Below are 17,655 nucleotides of genomic sequence, written 5' to 3'. Positions count from 1 at the left end.
ACACGCCCAAGCAGAGAGAGTGAAAAGTATATATATGTATGTCTGTAACATATTCAGAGCATGTATGTGCTGAGCTGTCATAACCTGGTAAACTTTGTCATCTGATTTCCTTTCAATAACCCAGCTTCATTTCTCTCTTTCTCATTAAAACTGTCTATACCTCCCTACCTCAGTTCTCCTCCCTCCCTCTTTTCCTCTCTCTCTCTCTCTCTCCCTCTGAGTGGGTTTGTAACTCTAGCGTCTGCAGGGGACCTTCTGTTCTTCATTTAGAGCCGCAGAAACACTGTTCTCTGTTGAAACCTTATACCTGGAGCCAGCTAGTCAACATAGCAAGTGCAACTGCCTGTAAATTACGACTTCGTACACTTAGTACGACCCGACGTTTTATTATTTTAATTATATTCATTACTCTGAGTGATATATTGTGAAGTATGTTGTGTCTTTGCATGGGTGGATTAGCAAATTAAAGAGACTACTGCAACATTGAAGTGGAGAATTGCTGGCACTTGCATCAGCTATCATAAAATATTTAATTATTTTTTTTTTGTTGTTTTTTGCTCTGAGTGAGACTGCAAATACAGATATTAGTTTTATTGCAGCAGGGTACGCTGTGAATCGAAGAAACTGCATATAATGTTCACGTCATGTTCCTGAGTTATTGGTAATAATACATAGCGAGAGAAATAAAAGGATAAATTCAAAATGAGTAGTTCCAAAGTGTTTGTGGTTTTTCCTCGAGCCATATTTCACCAAGTCTGCTTTGAGGGTAACTAACACATAAATATTACGGGTGAGGCTCTCACTCGCATCATACTCTCATCACACTGCTCAAAACATCGCTAAAGAGGCTAAGATTGTAGAAATGTAACAGAAGAATGGTCCATTGTTAGGTTTTTTTGTGCTTAACTGTGCATGAGGAGTCAAGAGAGAAAAAGACACAGGGAGAGGGACACACAGCAGGAGAGATGGACAGTGAGATACAGTAGTGGGGAAAACCAGATGTGCCATTGTCATCAAACAGACTGTGATTGACAGCAACATTGTCATTAAACACATGTTTGCTGAACTCAGAAGGAGGAGAACTTTGGGTAGGGGTCAAAGACTTCCTTGGCATGTGCTGGATCTTTGATCTGGACCTACATGCACTCAAGGAGGTGTTTCCAGACTGACCTGAATAGTCACTGAACTCTCTGCACTTTATTCACTTAGCACTTTATCTGTTCATTGTATTTGTGATCTGTGTCTTATGTGTGTGTTTTTGTTTTGTAAATTGTGAAATTTATTGAAAGAAAAATCAGCAAAGGAAGAAAAATGAATGTTTGCACTGTGGCTGTGGTCGCATTTTATTACTTGATAGGTTATATTTGTAATTTTTCAACAAAGATCTTTGGAAAAAAAATAGATAAATACACCAAGCAAGAAAGAGACAGAGAGAACATTGAGATCTGAGAAGTCACTTTGTCAATAAGGTTGGCAGGACACCAGAGCTCCAGTGGCTTTAGTTCCAAAACAGGAAAAAAAGCTCTGAACGTGCTCCAGCACTTTGCCTTCCTCCCTTCGTCATCTCCCTCTGTTTCAAATCTCTTTTCCTCTCCGTCTTCTAGCCACGTCTCATTGGTTTCAACTAGACATGAACTGCTACTCGTCTCATTTTTCACTGATCAGCTTAGAGACTTTCTAAGAACAATCGCTGTATTGTCTCTCCCAAATCAGCTTGTTGTTTGTCCCTTAGCTCCACTCTCTGCCTCAACATGTCCCTCACCTTTTCCCTATCTCCCCTCTCCCACCACGAACCCACTCCTCTCACGCATACATACTTGCACGCCAATTACTGTACACAGTCCTACAGCGACTGACGTCACCTCTACATGTTTGGAGGCCCTGACTGAGGCCCCCCTCACAGTCAGTGACCCTATGTATTTTAACTGAGCGGCTGGTGGTGGATGTTTATGTTGGAACTCATCTGATGATAGAGAACCTGCGTGATGTTTATATTTTCCTTCCTAATGGGCCTCTTAGATTCACACTGTGTCACCAGGCATTTTTACTTTCTCTCAGGGACCCCAAAGACCCTATATGACTGCTTCATGACCCCGCCGGTATCCCTGTCACATCCAAACAGCCCTATTTTATTTTTACTTACCTTGACCAAAGGCTCCTCTTGCAAGCCCTGCAAGTACCAGGGGCTTAGACCAGAGACATGGGTTAATCCATTTCAGTCTAAATATTCTCAAAAGTATCACTTTAATACTTTAATGAAAAGACAGAATAAAACCAGAGTTTTGAGCAGATCCAGATTCCACTGCAAAACACTTCCAAGAACATTTTATACAATGATCAGTTCTATTACTGTGTAAATTACACACTTGAGTTCATTTGCAAAAAACGATGAATGCCATCCTTTAAAAAAAAGAACTGACTGAGTTATTTTAAACACATAGCACATTCTGAACCCTAAATACGTTTTGTCACAAAAACCATTACTGTCCATTGTCAATGGATTGCAAGTTCACGTCTTACAGCAGAAAGCACCAGTGCTGTTTTTGAACAGAACCCAATGAATCCGTTCAGTGAATCAGCACGCAGTATTTGGGTCAGGTGACACATTATGTCTGCGGCTCTGTTCAGCCAGGGATGTGCTGTCTGAAACAGAAGGGTCCAATTGCATCTTGCACATTTAGACAACACACCCACTTCATTACATGACACAACCCGATGTTCTTACCTTAACCCTAACCATCTCACGCCTGATGCCTAAACCTAACCAAGTGGGTGTGTTATGTAGTAAAATGGGTGTGACGCACAGAGTACTGTGAGTCAGGCCACAGACAGACCTATTTAGGTGTAACTTTGACTCAAAGTCCTCTTTAAAGATGGATAATTTGGAAAAAACTGAAGAACTCATGATGTTATTTCCTTCAGGGCGTAAAAAGAAGAGGAATGCTGAATACTGAGTTAAACTGAGTAACATGGAGGACTAAGTTAAACTGAATACTGTGAAACATGGAGTAACAATAAATAACATGGAATATGGAGTTACACTATGGAATACTGTAAAATATTCAATCATTTTCCAGGTTAATGTAGTTCCCAAAGAATTGATTGTAAACAAAAAACTGTGAAAAACTTAAGGCTCAATGAGTCATTTCTGCAATGAGCTTGTCTGGTTAACAACTGTCGTACCTCTTTTAAAAAAGGACAGCTGTGGTCTTTCATAACACTCTGCAGTTTAAAACATTGGCACATTCATGCTCAGTGGTTTTGTAGTCTAGCCAGGATTTTCCAAGGTATGATCTTAAAATTGTGTAATATTGCCCAGTAATGGGCTGTTTTGTTGCAACTTTCAGCATTTGACCTACTTGCTTTATGTTAAAGAATGTTAATATTACATTAAGAGAAACTTATATCCATTACATTGCCTTGTTTAACTCTGAAACATGAAATATGGAGTTATCTGCCCCCCCCCCCAAAAAAAACAAACAAACTTTATATTTGAAAAAAAAAAAACAACAACATTTTTTCAATAAAGTTTAATTTTTGTAAGTTACTATGAGCTATTTTTATTTAATCAAAACAACCCAGCTGCAGTTTGATTGATACCTGATACAGTTTGATTACCTGGAATGCACAATAAAAAAACATGCTTAATGAAAATTAATTTAAATGGAGATATCTGTTTTGCAAATGAACTCTTCATTTGCTTTAATATACATAAATCAAAACATTACAGTCAGTTTTCCAATCAAAGATAAGATCTGAGAGAAAAAGACAGATCTAGGGATGTTAAAATGATAGCTTTGAGTGACTGAGCAAACTACTTGATAAAGATTTTATTTCTGCAAACTCTGAAAGAAAGAAAAGTACAGTTGTATGATGATATACATGCATATATTGTGTTTGTCTGTGCATGTATCTCTGTCCCACTGTGCAGCCTATTTGTTTTGTCCCTGCTGTGGATAGAGGACCAGTCCCTGAGCATCAACGACACAAGAGAAGGCATTTGGGGGGATCCTCTCCACCTCCAGCAGATTATTTTCCAAGTGGACTGAAGCCAAGATGGAGCCAGAATTACTAGGGTGGCACACTCCCCACCCTCTCACCAGCCTGAAACCACAACATACAAAAACTAAGACTTAGACATACGTACTGAATTCTTCACCTTCCTACCGCAAGCGCTGATTTATTAGTTGCCTGCTATGTTGTGTGCGTCTGCTCTCAGATTTCTGAGATCTGAGAGCAGACATTTCACGAGCGCACAGATGCAGCCTGATGTGAGGAGAAGGGCTGAAGCTGGAGCAGGAAATCTGTGCAAGCAACAATATATCTGAGTGTCAGGATACAGTCTGAGCGAAAGCAGAGCAAATCTAAGCGCAGAGAAAGCATTGCAAAATCTCAATATGAAATCAATAAATCATGCTTTCAAATTGAAAGACCACGCTCTTGAATAAAGATAGGATAAAAGCCCCATATTGGCTGCTGACCATGATGACAAACACAAGGTCAAGGAAATGGCATAATCCTTTCTTGGGTCACCAGATTTACTGTTTTAGATCAAAGGGTACACAGTGTTTTGTACAGTTCACATACAACAATAAAAATTGTTGTGACAACAATAGTCTTTGTCTTCATCTTTATGCTGATGAGGACTTGTTGAAATGTTGATTTGAATAAATAAATTTGCATAAGACATTCAAAGTACCACAATTTCCTTCTTTGCTTCTTTGCCAAGCTCCTTGTGTCATTTCCAAGGGGAGCTGCACCAGCAGAGCTAATGATATTAGGCCAGGATTGGGTATCAAGTAAGCAGTGGCTTATCCCTGTATTATAAAAATCATATTTGAAAAATAAAAATTGACTGTATAGAAAGTGCAGTTCTACCTGATCTTGTTGTTGTCCAGTCTCAGCACCTGCAGTTTCTTAAACTGTCGAACAGAGAGAGGGACCTCCCCCAGGCGGTTGTTGTCCAGTAGGAGCTCACTAAGTGAGCGGTATGTTCCAACAAAAGAAACTCGCTCTGCACCCTCATTGCTCAAGGAATTGTGGGATAGACAGAGGGACTGCAGGCCGGGCCGCAGGTGGCGGAACGCAAAGGCAGGGATGTAACTGATGTCGTTGTGCTCAAGTGTCAGGTTACTGAGACGGCGAGGCAGATTCATGGGGACTGAGGTCAATCGGTTGTAAGACAGATCCAAGGCTTCCAGGGCTCTGAGGTAGAGGAAACACATAGAAGAATCACAAGTATCAGTGAGATATCAACAAGAAGACCTTTTAAAGAAAACTCTTCTTCCTTCATCTTTTTTTTTTTTTTTTTTAGATATTTTTATAAAGGCAGGTCAGTTTCCAACACCATATTCGCAGAATGTTTGTAATAATGCTCATTTCTACTCTGATTCCAAGGCTTTTCACTGTGGCCTTCATGTTTTATAGTTACTGGACCCCTGCATGGTGCCGTTGGGGAGGCAGGGAGTCAGGAGTGCAGAGTGGGAGGCTAGGTTGTGGGGAGTTAAGGGGAGCAGCAGGGTAGAAAATTATGGGGCCTTGGGAGGCACAATGTCAGTTTGAGATGGAATTTGTGGCTGATAAGGCAAGAAAATGTTTGGTTTGTGGGAAAGAGAATGAACGACCATATGTTCTTTTTGGTTTGCGGGAAAAGAGAACAAACGATACGTGGGGTCTGAGGCTAAAGTACAGTATAGGGGCTCAGTGTTTTTTTAGAAGATCCTGCACAGCTGTTGTGAGTTTACAGCACAAGCTCGCAGCAGGAGAGAAAGCTCATTTCCTGTCCTGTTCTTCCGCCATTTGTAGACCACACTGAACAGCCAATGGGCTCAGAACACCCTCAAGTGGTGAGCCAATGACCACACAGTGAAGTGAAATTGGAACCAATGAGAAAAGAGCGCATGGAGTGTTATGGATGTGGGAGAAGCTACTACTGGCATTTGTCTGATGGATTTTCAGTGCCTCAGCATTTCTGCTACTCGTAAAGATGACTTACAGTAAAGCTAGGTTTATGCTTGACACAGTGTCCCTGGCACGAGGGTGCAAGCACTAAAAATGACGTCATTGTGTCTTTCATGTCAAGCATGGAGGCCCCACAAGCTGTTGAGGGGCTTGGTCATGCACCTCTGAATACTTGTAACAAGGCGTGTGCTGCACGTGGACATGCAAAAGTAGCTGAAGTACATTTCCTCCTCAATAGCAGGCATCGGCCTAACAATACGTCTATATTCCCCATCGGGACCTCTCTCTGCATATAAGGGACAGACAGACCATCTCCTCTTGCGTCGCGTTTTAATAGCCATAAGCAGATAAATTCTTCTTCAGCATGCCATGTTAGATAATGACGTTCTGCCAGTAACACTCATTGACTTCTTGCTTATTCACAGAATATTTTGTTTGTATGCCTCATGCCCCCCTCAATAGTCATGTTGACCATAAAAGCCTCTGTGCATGCTCATAGTTCACGTGCCATCTGCCGAGGCCCGCACCACGGTGCCTCCCGTGACTATAAACAAGGCTTAGGACCTCTGCATTAACTCCCCTCCCTTGAGCTCTCAACTCCAGGTTACATTAATCATCTGTGTTTTTGTGAGGTTTGTATAATGATGAATGATGAGGAAGATGGTGTGTGAAAAAAAGAAGGGGTTAACATCTTTTAATAAATCAAAACGTTGGTTGACTAAGCAATTTCTGATCATTTGTCAATATCACAGTAAAGGTCATGGTTAGCATTAGTCCTTCCTCCCTCAGTTTGGTCAAACAAGGCCCCCTAGAGAGGTCAAGGTCCTGCTTTACAGAGGTGTAATAAAACATCACATTAACACAGTTATAAATGTTTTACTGAAAACAAAGTAAAGACACAAGGGAGTGAGCACAATGACAGATTTAACTGAAGACACACACATATGGGGCTATTTTCCTATCTTTATTCAAGAGCGTAGTCTTTTAATTTGAGAACATGATTTAGTGATTTTACGTTCAGATTTTGTAATGCTTTCCCTCAAATCTTGCCCTCGTACTTAAATAGCCCCTGCTTGCACTTAGATTTGCTCTGCTTCTGCTCAAACTGTATGCTTGCACTCAGATGTATTGCTGCTTTCACAGATTTCCTGCTCCAGCTTCAGCCCCTGTCCTCGCATTCAAGCTGCATTTGTGAATTCTCAGATTTCTGCTCTGCTCTTCGATTTTTTGTGCAACAACCCTGTCAAAATTCCCCAACCAATAGAACGGTGTAGTGTTGACCAATGAATTGATCCTTGGTCCTTGCAAAGCATATGGGCAGTTACTCTTTAACTGGGTTCATCCGCCCCCACCCTCCAGAGCTTTATTAAATGTACTTCCCTTGCTTACTTATACAACTTTTGGAATAAAAGGACAGTTAATATATATACCAGTGCCTGTACTTTTTAGTATAATAGCTACATATAATAGTAGTCATATAGCAAACCAGCTTCCTGTTGGTGTGCTAAATGGCTACTATTATATGTCCATTCTGGACAGGATTCTCATATGGGACGCTCTAAGAAGTAAAGCAAATGGGCACGCAAGGAGGCGTAGATCATTTTAATTGGTCAACACTACACCTGGCCTTCTATTGGTTGGGGAATTTTGACAGGGTTGTTGCACAAAAAAAATTAATATTAAGAGCAGAGGTGAAATCTGAGAGTAGACATTTCATGAACACACAGATGCAGCTTGAGTGCGAGGAGAAGGGCTGAAGCTGGAGCGCAGGAAATCTGTGCAAGCAACAATACATCTGAATGCCAGCATACAGTCTGAGCAGAAGCAGAGCAAATCTAAATGCAAGCAGGGGCTATGTAAGTGCGAGGGCAGGGTTTGAGAGAAAACATTACAAAATCTGAATGTGAAATCAATAAATCATGTTCTCAAATTGAAAGACCACACTCATGAATAAAGATAGGAAAAAAGCCCCATACACAAACACACGAGCCAACACACACTGCAGGCCTTTTGTTTAACCTACACATATTTTGGCAGTTATGGATTGCTGTGAAAATGTGGTTTCTGCTTGAATTTTTAAACCTTCAAAATAAATCGCTCCATCCATTTCTCAGTACCAGTTCAGACCAGTTGTGTGCTGCTGATTTATATTCTAAATCTTTGCCAGTAAGCTCAGCAGCAGTCCGTTGCTGTTTAGAGCTCCACATGGTATTAATGAGCAGAGGGACATACAGTCCTCTCTTCTTACAGTCCTCCTCCCTCTACACTCCCAGCCACTAGCACCTACACATACACATGCACACACCAACACGCACGCATGCATGCGCAGGAACTTGCAACATGATTAGTGCATACACAAAAAATAAAAATGCTCATACAAACAAAGATGATTAAAAACACAAACATATGAATTTGAAAATGCAAATGCACAAATAGATACTAATATATTCAAACAAATAGGCACATACACACACACCGCAACATTTTATTACTTAATTTATAAAACATTTATAGCGAGGCACACAGCAATTACACAAAACCAGAAGTTTCTGTGTGCACAAATGTGTGTGTGTCTCTGTAAAGCAGGGCCAGGAGTAATCAATCTGATGGGCTGCTCATCCTAAGGGTGTTGGGTTCTAATGGTAACCAGCACACAGAGAGCTTTGTCTTGCTCTCCTGCACATATAGCAGTACAATACTCACATATACTCTGTTCCCTGTCTGCTGAGCCCACCGTGCCAGCACTACACAAGCTGGCTTACGCACTTTGGCAACCTAACCAGGATAGGTAACGTAGCCAGGCAGAGTGGCTCTGCCAAGCAGGCTAGACGGACCAAGACTGGACTAAAGAAATAGAATGATGGATGGATGATGGCACAGGCTTGATGATGGCAGATGGCTTCAGCTATATCATGTCATTATGCTGCAGGCCTCCATGTGCACTGAATTTATGAACACAAGCTGATATCTGGAAATATTTATTTCCAGATAGCACATTTGTCACATCTGTTGAATACAGACAGAAGCGCATTTGCATTCATTTGAACATAGAATATGACTTTAATAATTTACTGCAGCAGTACTACAGTCTATATGGCACATCCACGGTGGGTATTTGTATGCATGTGTAGTGTACATACTGTACTGTAAGACTAAAAATGCTGCCATTTCAAATATAATTTGCAACCATAAAGGAAATCAAAAATATAAACCAAAGATTAAAGTCAGCGGTGTTCACTTGACTTCAGTGTGATGCATCAGCATTGTTGGCAAAGAGTTTTTGTGTAGTGCCGTGTGCTTGTTTTCCCATTTATGTAAGCTTATTACGAAACCAATTTGTGCTGGTTCTATCAGGCTCAGACACGTCATAACACAACGCACACATCTTTGGTGTGATGATCACTGAACCTGTGCCTCCATGCAGTCAGTATGAGCCCACAGCTATGATAAATCTACAAAGAGATTCTCTCCAGGGACAGCCTCACTGTCAAAATGACACAACTAATAAAAACCACATGGACACTCAAAAAAAAGAATCATTCAATCAGCAAAAATTGCTTTCTGTTTAAAAACTAAATAAAATGAGCTAAGTCACCACTTTTGTGTCACTTATCAATTAATATTGTGCCAGTAGTTTTACTGGATATATTTGAAGCTGGTGACACATTTACAAGGATGTTATGTTAAGCTGGAGAGCACCACACAGCATTAAAAGAGAAAAAGTCAAGATAACGATCATTTTCCCAATAAAAATGTTTGACAGCATAAATTAAAAACTGTAATTGAAAACATGTTACTCATGAAATGTTATTGCTTTGGATTTTTTGAAAGGAGTGATATTTATGAAATCACTTAACACATGCTGCGGCTCTGTCAGTAAACATGTGGTGACTGGAGTCAGGTCTCTTGGCTTGCAGCAGTGATGTGATCAGTTTGAAGTTTTGATCGACTAGAGGGAGAGCGGATAAGACTGTTATTTGAACTGACAGTTTCATAAAGAGCCGGGAGTAGATGGCAAACAGGCTTGGGTGTGTGTGTGTGTATTTCTTTTTTTATGTGTGCATGTGTCTTTAAAGATGAAAGCTGTTAGTTGTGCCCCTGAGGAGAGATAACTAATTTCATGGCTCTTAATGCAATAGCATTAATTGTACGCTACTGCAGATTCTGCTCACGTAATACGCATGTACCTTGAGAGACAGAACCATGCATAGGGATGCACAGTTGTTATGCATGTGTCCACGCTTTGTATGCTGTCCACACATTGGCAGCGACCGTAAACACACCCAGAGGAGCACAAACTAATGACAGATCTGGGATAAGTTTACTGCAAGCAAAAAAACAGGGAAAACAGAAGCTCTGCATACTTTTATATAATTCATGCATCTACACATACATACAAACACCCAGTATAGACATGAGATTATATTAACAAAGTAATGAGGAGAGATGCTGGCAGTCAGATGAACAAATACCAGGTCCAGGCTCCATTCCCCAGCTCTCTGTAGACTCCATTATTCTCCTCTCGCACCTCCAATTCCAAGCAGGAGGCAACAATAATACTAGTTCCCTAACATGGAACAGAGGCGCTTTGCTAATCGAAACCAGCACACTGCAGTTTATTTCATCATTAAGCAATTTGCTTTTCATTCTGTTCCTCTGTTTCTATTTCTCCACACACCCCTGCTGAGTTACATGATGTAGATATTTTCTCCACCAGTGGTTCAACGCGGATCAGATTTTATTCAGTGTGAAAATGATGCCGGATCTCGTTAGTGACTTTTGCCCTTTAAGGTATCATGCTATCCTGCTGTGTTTGTGGAGTTCAGGTCAAGTTGAATTTGTTCACACTCTGTTGTCTATGCATTGCTGTGGTAAGCTTTTAAGATAGTGGGCCTGCTAATAAGCCTACAGGACCTATGAGAAGGCTGCTGATATCGCCACTAATAAGGTCAAGGGTCAGGTTGAGTTGTCTCTTCCTGTCCTCACATAATCTGTTTGTTCCTCTCTGGAAAAGGTTTTGTGTTGTTCTGTTTTCCATCTGTGCATACACAATCCCATCATTTCTTCTGTCTAACTTTCCTATTTTCTCAATTTTATATTTCTGCTTCCTCTTTCATGCAGTCATTTTAAAGTACAATTCATATTCTCTCCAATTTTTTCCATTTCTTTTCTGACTTTCTTTCTCTCTTTTGCATTTTCTTTTCCTCAGTTTTCCCTGAAGCTCCCACTGTGGTTCACAAGGATCCCAGGGAGCAAAGAAAAACCCACTGGAATTCACTATATTTAAACAACACACACACACACACACACACACACACACACACACACACACACACACACACACACACACACACACACACACACACACCCTCACAGACACATTGAGGCATACATACACAAATACATATTCAGGCATACAGTTGCCCTCAAGATCTCACTCACACACCTGCTCATCTAAGTACACATGGTCAGCTGTCAAAACTTCTGTGATATGTGTGCATGCATGTGTGTGTGTGTGTGTGTGTGTGTGTGTGTGTGTCTGAGTGTGCGAAAGAGAGAGAGAGAAAGAAAGAGAGGAAGAAGAAGAGAGAAAAAGTATGTGTCAGAACATCAGTCATAAATATTGATACTGACAGCCATGCTAAAGGAGCTACTGTGAGGACTGAGCTGGATTGTGTTGGAATGTGTTTATGTGCATTTTTATGTGTGAATCATAGCCTGAGATATTGATATTGATGATAGGAATAGTAAAGTATTGATGATCTGACTAGAAAAGTGCTAATCTGTAAATGGAAATAGGTTTTTCAAATCTTTTAAGTGCCACAAGCATAAACTGATAACTGCTTGAACAAAAAAAAATATAAAAAATGTTCACATCTCCAAATAACAGCAGTCTACCCTCTTGTGGCTGATGAAGGAACTACAGAACATTATTTTGAGGAATTAGTAGCTCTCATTGGATGTGTGGATGGATAGATAGATAGACGTACTTGAGACGGATCCAGGCACGGTCAGCGATGGCTTGTTCATGCAGCAGGTTGTGACTCAGGTCCAGCACTCTCAAATGGACGCAGCCCCTCACTGCCTCCTCTGTCACCTCTTCAATCAGATTTTGATTCATCTTCAGCACCTAAAAGTAAGACACAGAAAGACAGGGATGAAATGGATGTTTGTTCACTCAGGACTTTTGCATGATTTGGGTCATCAAGGTAACATAAATAGTCATCAAATCAGTGTCTGGCTTTCTGAAGTGGCCCTGAGTAAAATAGTGAATCCCAGCTGCCTCCTGTAGATTATCTTAACATTTTAAGGAGGGTTTTATTACAGGATTCAGTAAAGTGATATCAGCATACCTTCAGAGAGGGGGGAAGACCCTGGGGCAGTAATCGAAAGCGGTTATTGTCCAACTTGAGGTACAGAAGACTTTTTAGTGGTCTGAAGGTTTGAGGTGACACACTGCCGTCATGTAGACTATTCTCTTCCAGCTCCAGTTTCAACAGGTTCGTCAGACCTCAATAGGGAACAATCAATATCATTAACATTATTTGCATACAGATTTTGTGTCTCTTCCATGTACACAGACACAATTCCTACCTTTGAAACAAGGAGGGTTGAGTGAACTAAGCTTGTTGTTGTTAATCTTTAGCTCCTCCAGGGATGGCGGCAGCATCGGGATCCTGGTAAGCTGGTTGCCATCTAAGTTCAGCTTCTTCAGAGAGGTCAAGTTCTATATAACACACAACAAAAAGAGGGGTAACCAGGCCAGGAAGATAAAACAGACAAAATGGATACTGGTCTCGAAATCCATAATTTTCCCTCCCGTCTCGCCAAGCAGGATGCAAACACAGAGTTCACAGAAATACACTAAATGAGGGAATGACAAATCTGTGCATCTCTTCCATGTCATCTATCATGTTGTATTTTTAGTAAAGCCACTCTTTGTGGCTCCTCATTGAAAGCTTCTGTGGTTGATGTGTGTCAAGTAAAAGCAGTGGACTGGATCTTTTGCAGTATCCCTCTAGCCAGTCCATCAGTCCTCTGTCATTACGGGGATGTGAGCAGAAAATAAAAAATAAAAAATCCTCTAAAAATAATTTCACTTCACTCTCCACATCATTGGCTGCAGCTGGTTTTCCAACAGGTCTATCCAGCCAATACTGTGAGAGTATGCTGAAAGTGGTGTATAATGATTGGTCAGAGTGTGGTAGGCTGCTGCAGTGTGGTCAGGATCTGTGTTTGGCCTGTGGACATTTTGAGGTTAGACCAAAGGTTATTCTTAGAGTGGATTAGTTAATGTAATTTTCAGTGCTCTTATATTACTGTAATGATACAGGATGCATCCTGCTTTTTATTTTAATTAGATGCAAGATGCTTATAAAACTGGCTTATAAAACTCATTGACATTTAGCAGGCTGCTGATTCTCCACCAGAGGGAGTTGTTTGGGTCAACGTCAGACCAGTTTTACACAAGCTTAACTACACCACCTATAGAAAAAGGTAGCTGCTCAGGTAACCTATTGTTTAAGATACGCATTTGTTTTCCTTGTGTGTGTGTGTGTGTGTGTTGAGGTTTTACGTTCAACATTTAACACTTGATAGCTAAAATAATTGAACGTAAATGTGGCACTCTAACATCCAGTGGACATTTAACACTAGTACTAAATACTAATTACTAAATACTAAAAACAGAAATACAATTCAGCATATGGCTATAAAACATAATATTTTAGATTTAAGGGTTTATAAATTCATGTATCATTATCTTCTGTTTCTTGGTGTAACATAAAGCTTTTTTAGGCAATTCACCATCAGACAAGTAAGCCTAAAAGTGTTAATTGTCTGTAGAGAGTGTCACTTATTTTTTATTGAAAGGTTCATATCAATAACACCTAAGTTCTTAGTTCAAATACAGAGCACAAAAGAACTTGGTCACCCTGAATTCCCGATGCTTTACATAACACACACACACACACACACATTCTCTCTCTGTCTGTCTCACTGTCTCTCTTTCTCAAGGCAAATAAAGTCTGGTAGGACAGTCACAGAAGAGAAAAGATGCCACATGATGACAGTTTACCATAAAAATATGCTGATGGTAACTTAACATTTTGCAAGTATAAAACCTCAAACACACACCAACAGCAGCAATAAGAAACAAAAAAGGTGCAGTTGTGACATTCATTGCCTGAGGGTGGAGCAGGCACTACTGGAGCATTGCAGCAGCTCTGCAGTCAGGTGCTACTGGGTGGGCTTGGTTGGGTGCTTCACATCATTATTTGTATCCCATGCTTCATACTCAAGGCAATTATTCAAACATGATTAAACATACAGAATGTCGTGGGTGTGATTAATGCAGATGAGTACAGGACTAAATATCTGACTGTGACAGTGATGGAGTATACAGTATTGTTGGACAGTGGCAGGTCAAAGCTGTAATATGCACACAGTGTTACTCACAGACAGGGGGTTTTGGCTGAACAACTCATCATCCAGCTTGTTTTTGCTCAGGTCCAGTGTGTCCAGGTTTGGCAGGCCGGAGAAAACATCTGGAGTGATGCTTTGGATGTTGTTCTCTTATAATCAGATGATATGATATGTGATGTAGTGGGTTAAGTTAAATAATATAATCAGTCTAATCAGTGAAATTTGCTGGAAGTAAAGCAACATGTAATTTTTCAGTTTAATGATTCACTATCTTGATCTATAGTATTTCCCGCCACATTATATGTACTGCTGTTAAGACATTGAAGTAACCGTGACAGAAAATCATGAATAAACCTAAATTTATGACTGGTTTTTAAAAATCAATAAAGTACATGGCTTGTGGAATCAACGTGACAATCAGAGCTACTGGCAACCTAAAGAAATTTAATAATAAACCAGTTCTTATGTAATCAATATCACTGCTGTATCGCTTTTTGTGACACCACTTCTTATTTGTATCACCCTACTAAGCACAAAAATGCTCATTTTGTTTGATGAAGCTACCAACACAACAAAGACACACACACACACACCTGCCATGTCCAGCTTTGTGGCCTCCAGGTTGTGGATGATTGGCGGGTGAGTCATGCCGATGCCCCTGCAGTTGATTTCTCTGTCAGTAGTCTGACACTCGCTGAGAGGAGACTCTGTAAAGTTGGTGTATGTTGCTGTTTGATTGCTGGGAGACTGAGTTGTCACTTCCTCTTCCTCTTCCTCTTCTTCTTCTCCTTCTCCCTCTCCTCCCTCTCCTTCTCCCTCTCCTTCTCCCTCTTCTTCCTCTCCTTCTCCTTCTCCCTCTCCTTCTTCTTCTTCTTCCTCTTCCTGACACAAAAAAAGTGAAAAAATTACATGACAGAAGATTGCTTCATTAACTCAACTGGGTGATTCAATTAACTAAAGCAAGGCACTGCTTTTGTACTAAAAATCGAAACCTCTTCCTCCTCTTCTTCTTCCTCTTCGTCATCATCATCGTCATCTTCATCCTCCTCATCATCATCATCATCATCATCCTCTTCCTCCTCCTCCTCCTTCTTTTTTGCTTTTCCTTGATCCATTAGCCGCCTCCACTCAGTGTGAAGTTCCTTAAGAACAGCCATGAGAGCGCTGGTTTCCATCTCTCCTTTGCTTCTTTTCTTCCAGCCGTCTAGGGGTCGCCCCAAACCTGCCTGCAATGAGCAGCAGCAAATCAACATACACCTTAGAGCGGAGTATGACCATCATAAATGGCTTTTATGGAAGATCACATGTGCAGTTGTTTTATCTTTATCTATAAATGTGCATTTCTGTATGCACACAGCAAAATCAAGTGTGTGGTCATACTATTCTATATGCATTGGCCTCCACTGTAGGTGCATGTTTCCTCTTCCCCCAGGCACCTCTCTTTTGTCTACCAGCCTCCATCTTTGTAAAATCAATTCTTTGCTGCTTCCTCTCCTCCTCTGCCTCCACCTGGAAATGCTCATCCTCACTCTCTTCTTCACAAAAACATAAAGCAGAGTATTAAAAAAGCAATTACAGACACTCTGATGTATGTGCTTTAAACTATTCCAGGTATAAAAACATGTTTTAGCTAAGAGCATGCAGAGAGAAACAGACAGCATTTAAAAGACAAAAACAGCAGCTTACCTGCAGGGAAAGTTGTACCCGAAACATGTGTATCTAACAGTGTCACTCCTGTATCAATTCCTGGTGGATGAATGACTGCTGTTTCTAACTCCGGTCTCTTAGAAGAAGTTTCCAAGTGTGATTCTATGTCACGTGCAGAGTTTTGGCTTTGTCCTGATAAAATTGTGCCACTCAAACAAAGGAGCATTATCCATGTTCTTGGCATTGTTGGATGTTTATTAAATTTGAGTTATTTCAGTTCGAGAGAGTGTAGTCCAAGACTTGCAGATGTTCAGAGTTGAAGCAAGGATCAAGCAAATCCAAAGAGCGAGCAGACCGAAGGGAACAAACTCCGCCAAGCCAAGTGTGAAGAGCGAGTCAAAATGAGAGTTTACATGAGAGGAAACATTTCCAGAAAACCCTAGAATTTGAGATTGTGAACCCTGGGAGTAAAAACTGTGATTAAGTTTCTCTGTTTTGAGTCAGCCAATAGCAGTACTTAAACATATTGGACATGCTCTCTCAACTCAGAGAATGCTGAAATGAAGAGAGAGCAAGAGGATGGGAAGGAATATCTAGGAGGCGGAGAGGTCAAAAAAATAAACTCTCACATTGTTAATAAAGGCCCTCGTTCATCGTAGCATAAAATACACAGACCCGCCCTGCTCCTCCTTGTCTCCTCTCCCTTTTATAACTGTCTGCTAACACTGGGTAGAAAGCGAAAGGTTTGTGGAGAAGATGAGGGACGGACCAGCAGAAGGAGATATAAACTGGTACACAATATGTGTCATACACTTGTGATAGATTCTTTATGGACATCATCATGTGATCTATGTTATTTATGCTGATCTTGGACATTTTCCAACAAGAGACGGGGTTGGTAGACAGTTCAGATCGGAGTCAACCATGTTTGGCCAAGCTCCACTAGCAGCTATGTATGAAAACACACATGACCACTGAGAAATGAACAATGAGCCCATCTTTACATTCTGTACATACAGTACATAATGTCTGTACACACACTACATACACTGTGATGCTTACACATGTACTCTGGTGTGTGTGCATCCTCACACTCAACACCAAGCCAAGCAGGTGCCACTGGCTGAGTGTTAAGTCTAGCTGGGATTTTCACTGTGGAGTGAAACCTGCTGACAGCCCTTCTTTATTTGCCCAGTTACCACACATACACATAAAACCTGTCAAATTTTGTGTGCAGGTTGTCACGTCTCAGACAACAGCTTCTGTGATTGACATTTATGTGAAAATTATATATTAATTCATGGCCAGATGAAGGGTTTTTTTTCTCGCTCAACTGGCAATGATCTGATGAGACAGAGACGACAGAAGGATCCAGACACCAAATGGTACGTTGAACAACTTAACACTAAATACAGAAACACTTAAGTCCTGATGTGCTCTTCCAAAGTAAATAGTGACGTGTCCAAATGTACACTAACGTGTAATTCATTTAACTCTTTGACAGGGACATGCAGTAATCCATTGACCACATTCAACCCCATCCTTAACCTCAGTTTGACAACACCCTGGAATATTTTGCTATAGAGAAGGGTGCTGACGTCTGGATCTCAGACATAAATATTT

The 17,655-nt window shown here is 40.7% G+C and overlaps 1 protein-coding gene across 1 annotated transcript; it reads right to left on the bottom strand.

Annotated features, from left to right (window-relative positions):
- Positions 1–3,544: 3,544 nt before the first annotated feature.
- si:dkey-32e6.6 (extracellular matrix protein 2) lies at positions 3,545–16,276 on the bottom strand. Its single transcript, XM_042410392.1, has 10 exons — positions 16,072–16,276; positions 15,766–15,920; positions 15,341–15,611; positions 14,979–15,227; positions 14,419–14,534; positions 12,556–12,688; positions 12,315–12,472; positions 11,952–12,091; positions 4,879–5,205; positions 3,545–4,104 (listed from the first exon to the last, which is right to left on the bottom strand). The coding sequence occupies exons 1-10, from the start codon at positions 16,274–16,276 to the stop codon at positions 3,933–3,935; spliced, it is 1,926 nt and encodes a 641-aa protein (XP_042266326.1). The 3' UTR covers positions 3,545–3,932.
- Between the last annotated feature and the right edge of the window lie 1,379 nt (positions 16,277–17,655).

This window comes from Thunnus maccoyii, chromosome 4 (assembly GCF_910596095.1).
Source record: "Thunnus maccoyii chromosome 4, fThuMac1.1, whole genome shotgun sequence".
In the NCBI taxonomy this organism is placed as follows: Eukaryota; Metazoa; Chordata; class Actinopteri; order Scombriformes; family Scombridae; genus Thunnus; species Thunnus maccoyii.
The sequence above is the reverse complement of the archived record's forward strand: the minus strand, read 5'-3'. Positions and strand labels throughout refer to the sequence as shown.

Excerpts from the sequence above, each read along its gene's own strand:
- si:dkey-32e6.6 (XM_042410392.1), bottom strand. The coding sequence starts at position 16,276 with ATGCCAAGAACATGGATAATGCTCCTTTGTTTGAGTGGCACAATTTTA. Across the intron at positions 15,921-16,071 it reads GGGTACAACTTTCCCTGCAG|AAGAGAGTGAGGATGAGCAT; the intron begins GTAAGCTGCTGT and ends GTTTTTGTGAAG. Across the intron at positions 15,228-15,340 it reads AAAAGCAGTGCCTTGCTTTA|GAGAGGAAGAAGAGGGAGAA; the intron begins GTTAATTGAATC and ends GAGAAGGAGAAG.